At 44.0% G+C, this 8,565-nt stretch overlaps 1 protein-coding gene across 1 annotated transcript; it reads left to right on the top strand.

Annotated features, from left to right (window-relative positions):
* The first annotated feature begins 1,915 nt into the window (after positions 1–1,915).
* On the top strand, positions 1,916–4,822 carry LOC9658684 (histone-lysine N-methyltransferase ASHR1). The gene is made up of 16 exons (XM_024683664.1): positions 1,916–2,055; positions 2,104–2,232; positions 2,282–2,362; positions 2,440–2,511; positions 2,563–2,737; positions 2,793–2,929; positions 2,987–3,116; positions 3,167–3,261; positions 3,305–3,442; positions 3,493–3,603; positions 3,662–3,817; positions 3,863–4,105; positions 4,161–4,283; positions 4,331–4,375; positions 4,426–4,509; positions 4,559–4,822. The coding sequence occupies exons 1-16, from the start codon at positions 1,927–1,929 to the stop codon at positions 4,748–4,750; spliced, it is 2,040 nt and encodes a 679-aa protein (XP_024539432.1). The 5' UTR covers positions 1,916–1,926; the 3' UTR covers positions 4,751–4,822.
* The last annotated feature ends 3,743 nt before the right edge of the window (positions 4,823–8,565 follow it).

Raw genomic sequence — 8,565 nt, 5'->3', positions numbered from 1 at the left:
TTATCATCCACCTGTGGAGTACAAAGTGGATGACTTGGTGTTAGTCTATTTTCCCCATCTTATAGTATATGGTTTATCTAAAAGGCTCTTTGCTCAGTGGAAAGGACTATATTGGGTGTTACGGCAAGTTAGACCACAAGTTTATAAGGTTTGGCATGACATTTAGCAAGTTGATCCTCCAGAAATTATGCATATGTAGTGTGTAAGGAACCAACTCCCCGAGGTGTCGTAAGCTAAAGGATCCCCGAAAGCATAACCGAAATGACAAAGAGTTCATTGGATGGGACCAAGTCTGAGATTGAGTTCAAGACCAACTCTGAGACCGAGTTCGAGATAGAGTTCAAGATCGAGTCCGAGGCCGACTTGGAGACCGAGTTTGAGACAGAGTCTGAGATCCAAAATCGGGTCCGAGACCGAGTCTGAGGTCGAGTCCGAAGTCAAGTCCAAGATTGGGTTCGAGATCGAGTCCGAGATCGAGTCCAAGACCAAGTCCAAAGTCGAGTCCAAGATCGAGTCCGAGATCAAGTCCAAGATCAAGTCCGAGACCGAGTCCGAGTACTAATACAGGTCAAGGGGTGAAAGCCCAAAGCATGTGTCTCCCGGGGGAGGGGGGGGGGTTGCAAGGGGTTCCAAAAGTATAGTAGAGATAGTAAGGTCCAGAAACCAATCTTGAAAGAACTCTCCAGTGGTGTTTCCAAACTGACTTGAGGTTGAGACTGGGGCCAAGGGGCCTTAGGTGGGAGTGAGCATGGACTCAGGTGGTGCCAAAGGGGCCACCCAAGGAAGTGCTCAAGAGTAACTCCCACTCCCAAAAGAGAAACCAACTGCAATGCTCTTGGCTCATGTGGAGTGGTGCCCCACTTAAATACATTGTGGGTCATTGGTCCTCACCCTTTTTAGGGGCTTGGGCCTTCCCTTTAGGATGGAAGTTGGGGGGGGGGGGGGGGGGGGGGGGTTAAAATATCCCATACCGGGCCGTTAGGCCCCGGGGTCCCAAAAAAAGTGTTGCATCCAAGGCTTGTGATTTAGAGGGTCTCATGATCAAATCTTGTTGTACCAAGGGATGTTAGAAACCTGGAGGTTTGGTGTGCTTGGCTGCTTGTGCATACGAGGAGTGTAGCTAAACCTTAAATTTAGTTTAACTCGGGGAGGGGGATTGGGAGAGATTTGGGAATTTGTGGATGGATAGCTACTCATGCAATGAGTAGCTGAAACTAAGTAGGACCAAGTAGGAGTTGGTACAATAAGCGGGAACCTTGGCGAGGGAACTTAGTAAAAGCTAAGGCAGTGTTGGTCGAATAAATAAGGTAAGCTGGCAAATTAGAAAGGAAAAATTTGTGGCTTACACAATGGTTGAAACACTTCATACAAAGGGATTAGGAACAACTAATACCACTTACAGATCCACTAATACCTTCTTCTGACATTCCTCCAGATCCCGACCTATCTACAAGAGAACTTTGATAGTCTTTCATTCTTTCAAGAGGAGGGGATGATGTGAGGTCCAAATGTACGGCTACGATACCATATACTAATATTAGTATGGTGGGATTTTAGTAGCTATCAAATTAGTTTTAATTTGGACCATTTGCTTCTATATATAAACTAGGGTTTTTGGGCTAATTAATATGCACATTTTCTATATTTCTTTTCCATATTTTAAACACTCACAAATTGTGTTATGTTTAGTATACAAGAGCTATAAGAACAACAAATAAATTGGTACATGTAAAGGTAAAAATTATATACTTTAGTTTTTTTAATTATAGTTAATAATAGAACATGATGTCACTTTGCTCTCTTCTCATCTTGAATAAAAGTTGATATAATGACCATACAATTCTAACAAGTCTCAACACCCAAATAGACCATGACCAATCTTCACCAATGTTTCTCATTCCTTTTAGGGTTTTAAAAGATTTTTGAATGGAGCGCCTACGAGCAAGGGTTCCAGGGCCACTATTGGAACGCATCGAGCGCAGCAAAGAGGCGGAAATCGCGTCTACAGCAGCCGCGCTTGCCGCATTTCTCGATCGCGATCCAGTCTTTCGTCATGTAAGTGGTTTTTTGTTGATGTTTGAGCTTACATTTTGCGCGATCCAGGCATTGGACCGGCTTTTGCAGCCGACTACGTGTGGCAAGGATTACGAATCGGCTGCGAAGTACAAGGCAGATGGAAACAGAGCATTTCAGCAGCGGAATTACAAACAAGCAATACAAGACTACACAAAGGTATGGCTGCGAAGTAAAACGAAAACTCATCTCCTCTGGATCTTACCAGGCATTGAAGCTTATGCCTTGGAATTCCGCATCGTGCAATGATTTGGCGACTATATTTTCGAACCGTGCGACAAGCTTTCATGTAAGAGTGGTTCCTCTTTGCGCTCCTTTCTTTCTTTTCTCTCGTTTGAGTGCACTAATAAGCTCATGCTGTGCTAGAAATCGGGCTTAAAAATGGAAGGTATAAGGGATTGTGGCCGAGCAATTGCGCTGAACGAATCATATGCAAAAGTAAGTTTGTGAGTTCTGGGAACTCTAGACTGATAAATGTTGGTGCTAGAGGCATGGTACAGGAGAGGACTTATCAAGGCCGATTTGTGTGACTACCAAGGAGCTGTCCTGGACATGGAAGCTGCTCATACTCGCGAGTGTTCGGTGAGCGGCAAAAAGCAAGTAGAGGTTGAGCTCCTCCAAGTTCGTCAAAAGCTTAAGCTAGCCTCACCACAGGCGCAAAGAGGTGATGATCGTTTTTTGTTTTTTTTATGTTCTTTATAAGCTTAAAACATCTCTAGATTTAAGCACATCTTTGAAGGCTGGTATTTCGGCTCAGACGGCGATGTATTGGAGCGCTGATAAGCAGTGGGGACTGAGAACAACATCGGAAGTTCAGGCTGGCACGCTCGTTCATTCGGAAGAAGCTTTAGCAGGGGTATGCATTTTTTTTCTTTTTGTTCTAAATTGAGAGTAAACACTTGCAATATCGCAGATCTTGTTGAAAAAACATCGTCCTACACATTGTCATGGCTGTTTCGGTGTGGTACCAGCAGATTCTGTTCCCTGTATCGGATGTGGAGTTGTATCATATTGTAACGATGCTTGTCGTGATGATGCAACAGGTAAACATTTCAAGTTTCGTTCTGATAAGAATTGTAAAACCTTTGTCCAGTGGAGCATAAATTGGAATGTGGAGGCAGTGGATGGGCTGCTGCTCTTCCCGAAGAGGGTGTTCTTGCTGCTAGAATCTTAGTCACTAATTTACAGGTAACACTTACATATTCTATAACAGCTTTTTAATGTTTAGCAGTGCGAGGTTGATCTCTGCCACCATTATAACGATCTTCCATCTCAAACTAAAGTTGAGCTCTATCTCCTGGCTGCTACTCTAGCAAAGTGCCTGAAGGCCTCTTGGTTGGCGTTTTCTTTTGAAGATCTTCTCGCCAAGGTCTGTTCAACTAGGAAAAAGTGCGTGCTCATTTTGTTCTCTTCATGCAGCTTGTTCTTTTGCTTGCAATGCTTCGATTCAATGCGATGGGAATCATACACATCTATTCATCAGATGAGACTGGTAGTTCGTCGGGAGCGCACATCTGTGGGATTGAGCATGTAAGCTGAATTGGTAGTATTATACTCCTGTTTTAATGCCATACCCTTTTCTGAATAGGTGGTGGTTGCTCAAGCTCTTTTTGTGCGTGGTAGCAAGTTCAATCATTCTTGTAGCCCCAACGTCCATGTCTCATATGTCAAGCGCACCTTACGTGCTCATTGTACCGAGGCGCTTCCAGCTTTTTGTCCGCTCGAGATAAGCTATGGCGTTCAAGTAAGCAGCTCATCTGACTAGCTTATACTGACTGCTTTTGGCCAGGTCGGAGAATCTGAAAAGTCACAGAGAAAGATATGGCTAAGAGATCACTACCTTTTTGAATGCTCCTGCGAGCCCTGCCGGCTGGGTTTAGTGTCGGACTTGCTCCATATCGCATACTACTGTTGTCAACCTGGCTGTCAAGGCATTGTGCTGGATCCAGACGCTTCCGACGAGGATATACTTCTGCCTGGAGGTTCTGGCACAGTGAGGTTTCTTATCGAGCATTGCAACATTCTGCCGCAGGTATGTTTTTCTTTTTATGCCGCGGTGTCGTTGCTGAGGGGCTGGGTGTTGCTAGGATATAAACAAGGATTCACCCCAGTTTATTCTGCCTGCTAAACGATGCTTGACATGTAAAGCGGTTAGAAGTTTGAAAGATGATGGCAGAAAGAACTGGAGGATCTTCAAATTTGCGGCAGCCGTTTAAATGGGAACGAGGCAATAGCTGATGGCTTAAGGTTATTGGAGAACGGTAGAAAGTGCTTCCATCCATTCAACAAGCAGTTGGCTCAGGTGCGTTTTTATTTTTTGCAAATCATATCTTCATGAGTTTTGCATTTCAGATGGAAGACATAGTGGCAAGACTATATTGTGAAGCAGGACAGCAGCCTGCAGCCGCTATAGTTCACGCACGAAGGTCAATAGAGGTAAATTACTGTTTTGTGACGACTTAGTTCTATCTTTCGTTCTCTTCAGATTCTTGAACGCATATACGGGAAAGATCACATTGCAATGGCATATGAACGTCTGAAGCTCGCATCTATTGCAGGGATCACAGGAGCCGCAAGGGAATGCTTAGCAATGGCAGAGAGAACATTCAGTTTCTATTATGGCTTTGACTACGGAGCAGTATTTCCTGATCTAAAACGGTTGACGAGTTTAGAATGAACAGTGGAAAAGTATGACATTGTAAGGCTACTACGTAATAAGGGCAACCACAAACGTTTATCTGAGTCTGTCCATCAAGAAACCAAATTCGATTACAGTGGAATTATCTCCAAGAATATTATACCTTTATTCCTTCCAAATAGCCATAAATAGATGGCTAACATATTAGGTTGTTCTTGTGGCAGAGTCATGGTACCAGAGGAGTTATTGGAGGAGATCCTTTCAAGGGTAGACAAGGGCACTCGACAAGGCTTGCAAGAAGTGTTCGAATGGAATCACGTGCTACAGAAGATGGTAGGATTGCCTTATGAAATATTAGGGATCAAGGCAGTTCCATGCCCAATTGTTGGTGGTAATCAAGTAAACTGGGAAGTCATGTGTTGTAGCGAGGGGTTTGTGATCATGTACTCACGAGAGCTTGGGCAATCACATCTGTTTGACCTTTCCAAGGGGACCAGCATTCAAATCACAAGAGATCTCTGCGCCACCACCTTTTCAAGCAATCCACAAATGGTGTACCTCAGAGGCAGTCTCTACATAGCAGCAGATGGCAAGACACTAGGAAGATATGACTTGGATGTAAAGGAATGGAGCGTTCTAGCAGAATTGCCGACAGATTGCAAGCTTGAAAGGCTGCTTGTGTTTCAAGATGGAATTGTGGGTGCTTTTGAGCGTGTAACTTTCCCAGTTGGAATTAAGGCAGTGAGTTTGGAGCTACGATTCTTGGATATAGGGAGCCATAGCATCTGTACAAAGGGTTGGTGTGAACCTTTTACCGTTAGCGTGATTGAGAGTGGCGTAATCCCAGCTATGACAGTTTTAAATAAGGTACTGTTGGTAAAAATAGAATGGTTCAAGGACAGTGGTGGAAATTGGCTTTATTTTTGGAATGAGGAGACATCTGCCTGGGAATGTTTATCTGGAAAGCTGGATGGAGAGCCAATTAAACAATTGGTTGTGATGAAAGATAATGAGTTACATGCGTATAGTTCTCACGGGACTTTGGTTTCAAAGTGCTTAATTCACTGGGATGCGGAGAATGTACAATTTTCTAAAGTAAAATGGGAGAGGGTGTTTGGAAGCACTTACAACAAACCTATAAAATTTTTATCAAATATTCCATATAAGCTGGGAAACATGACATTTGTAAGACAAACATATCCATGCTCAATGTAGTTGTACAAGCAATTTATTAGCATGAAATGAATCAACCTCGAAAGATACCCTGTTTGGGCATATCCAGAAACCATCTCTAGCCTCCATTTTCTGACACAATTCTTCAGCGCCAGGCATTTTGTTAAATCTTGTGAGCCCACACGGCGCGCCTGACAACTCAGCAAATCATCTGCCCTGTCGCCGTGCTCGAGGGTGGAGCTAGACGCGCCACCGTCCTGCGCCTGATGATCACTCTGATCGCCCTGATCAATCGGTGCATCCGCCCTGCCGCCGCGCTCAAGGGTGCCGGAAGAAGATGGACCACCGTCCTGCGCCCAATCGCCCTGATCGCCCTGATCAATCGGCGCATCCGCAATGCCGGAGCCGGAGCCAAAACTACGAGCAGAAGAACGACGCACCAGAGGAGCTTCTTGGCCGCCATGCCTCTCGATCTTGCGCGTTTGCCCGCCCTCCCTGGCCGGATATATGTGCCAAGTGATGTTTCATCATTACAAACTAGCGGTGGCCGTGGATTTGTGAATTCGCGCTCCACTTTGAAAGCGACCAAACCTTACTTTTTACTCATGTAATTCGTTCACGATCGACTTCACACGTGTCAAGCGAGCAGGGCTTTGATCGGATGGACCTTGTTGGATCGCGGCATCTTTTCATGTACGAATGTAGCTGCTTACGCACAAAGCATGTATCTTAAACACAGTAACCTTATCATTGATCAAATGGGAATGTGATGCTGGAAGTTACGTATCTATTTGATTCTCTGCAAGAAAAGACCTTAGTTCTTACAATATAATCCTGTCAAGCTTTGCACAACATAAAGAAGCAAAACTACTTTTTGATAAAATGGAAATCAGAAATCTAGTATCATGGACTGCCTTGTTTACTGCATATGCCAAAAACGGTCATCTAGATCGAGCCAAAAGGACATTTCAAGGCTTGCTAACCCAAGATGTAATCATTTGGAACTCCATTATTGCTTCGCACAAAACGTAGAGTCAAGGAGCTCTTTTAGGAGGTGAACCTTGTCGAAACCCTGGACGATGTCACATGTTGGGTACTCCAGACAAAGGAGAGGGAAGAAACTTGTTTCGATCCATTCGCTTCGATTTTGAAGTGGCCCACAAGAAGCAGCATTACGGCTGCTTGCTGGGATTGCTGAGTCGAGCTGGTTACTTGAGCGAACTCATAGCCACCATGCCACCTGTAAGAGCCATGCGAGGAAGTTTTGCAAGTCAAAACGTCCTGGGCTTGGACCCATCGAATGGTTCCCTTATGTGTTGTTAGCACATCTGTATTCTTGGCAAAAGAGAAAAAGAACCCAAAGACGTGAATGACTACTTTGGCAGCTCTAGTACAAATTGGCTCCCACGCTATTCTATCCACGCGGAGTAAACTCCATTTTCCTGCTTAGTTTTGCTTAAAAACATAACAATCATGCATTGTTTTTTAACCTTTTCTTTTTCCTGCTAAGAGGTGGTCCGTGAAAATTATCGTTATGGTATGTCATCCTTACCGATAAGACTTACATACTTCTTCTGTCACAAACTATCATCAATAAACTATTTTTCAACCTTTTCTCGTGAGAATGGAAGCTTGGAGCAGCAGAGTTCTTTCAATAACTCTATAGGTGTTCTTCGTGCTTATCAGGTAGATTCTGCGACGAATGAGAATGTTGCTCGCCCTTGCTCTTGCTACCCTGCCGCTGCTGGCGGACGCGTTTCTTCCGGATCCAGCGTTTCGCAACGCTGTCCGGCGATTGTTTCATCACCAATGCCTATGGGACAGGAACACCAGACAGAGAAATGGCCATTTGTTCCTCTTATAAGTTTTGGCTTAAGTTTATATACGAAAAGTTTTAAAAAATTTATGAAGAATATTCAAGAATATACTAGATATTCCTGGATATTCTAGGTAAATTCTTGACACACAGAATTGTATTAAATTGTTATAAATAAAGTTTTCCTACAAAAAAATTGTAAAACTAATTTATGTATCACCACTATATTGCAGCTTGCCAAAGAGGCTCTGCAAAGCCAGTGGAATGGGAACAGCATTCTCGGTCGTAGGCATATGGTACACTGCCTGAATCACAACTGTGGAAAAACCAACAAAGGATAAGAGATAAAAGTAATTACCTTAAGCGTCTGAAGCAGTGAGTTCAAACGATTCGTGCTATAAAACCACGCCAATGGATCCAATCGTGTAGCCGATCCTCTAGATGTTCGTGAAATGGCATGAAGGCGGTAAAACCGCGAGTATCTGTACAAAATGCTTAACGTTGAATCCCGACTTCTCTTTAGCTGCTGTAACGCATATAAAGCTTCTGCTCGAACCGCCGAATCTAGTCCAGTCGAGGAATCCGCAACGTCAGATGGATAGATAATTTCCACAAGGATACGCCTATCATCACACGAAGAAAAAAACAGGAACAAAGCTCGTCACGTACCATTCATACCCCGTCAGAGTAAGTAACTCTCAAAAAGTTTCACGATAACATTTCCAGACAGCGGGTCCAGTCGCCGTCTCGGTTTGCGCTACAACAGAAGAACACATGCCATATTAGTTCCAAATCGCAGAAAGAAGCAGGGAAAACCCACCTTCATTGCCTCGTTCACCTTGCCAGATACCAGCACTCTCAATAA

The sequence above is a fragment of the Selaginella moellendorffii genome, unplaced genomic scaffold (assembly GCF_000143415.4).
Source record: "Selaginella moellendorffii unplaced genomic scaffold, v1.0 SELMOscaffold_38, whole genome shotgun sequence".
NCBI classification, from domain to species: Eukaryota; Viridiplantae; Streptophyta; class Lycopodiopsida; order Selaginellales; family Selaginellaceae; genus Selaginella; species Selaginella moellendorffii.
This window is presented reverse-complemented; position numbering and strand designations above follow the sequence as displayed.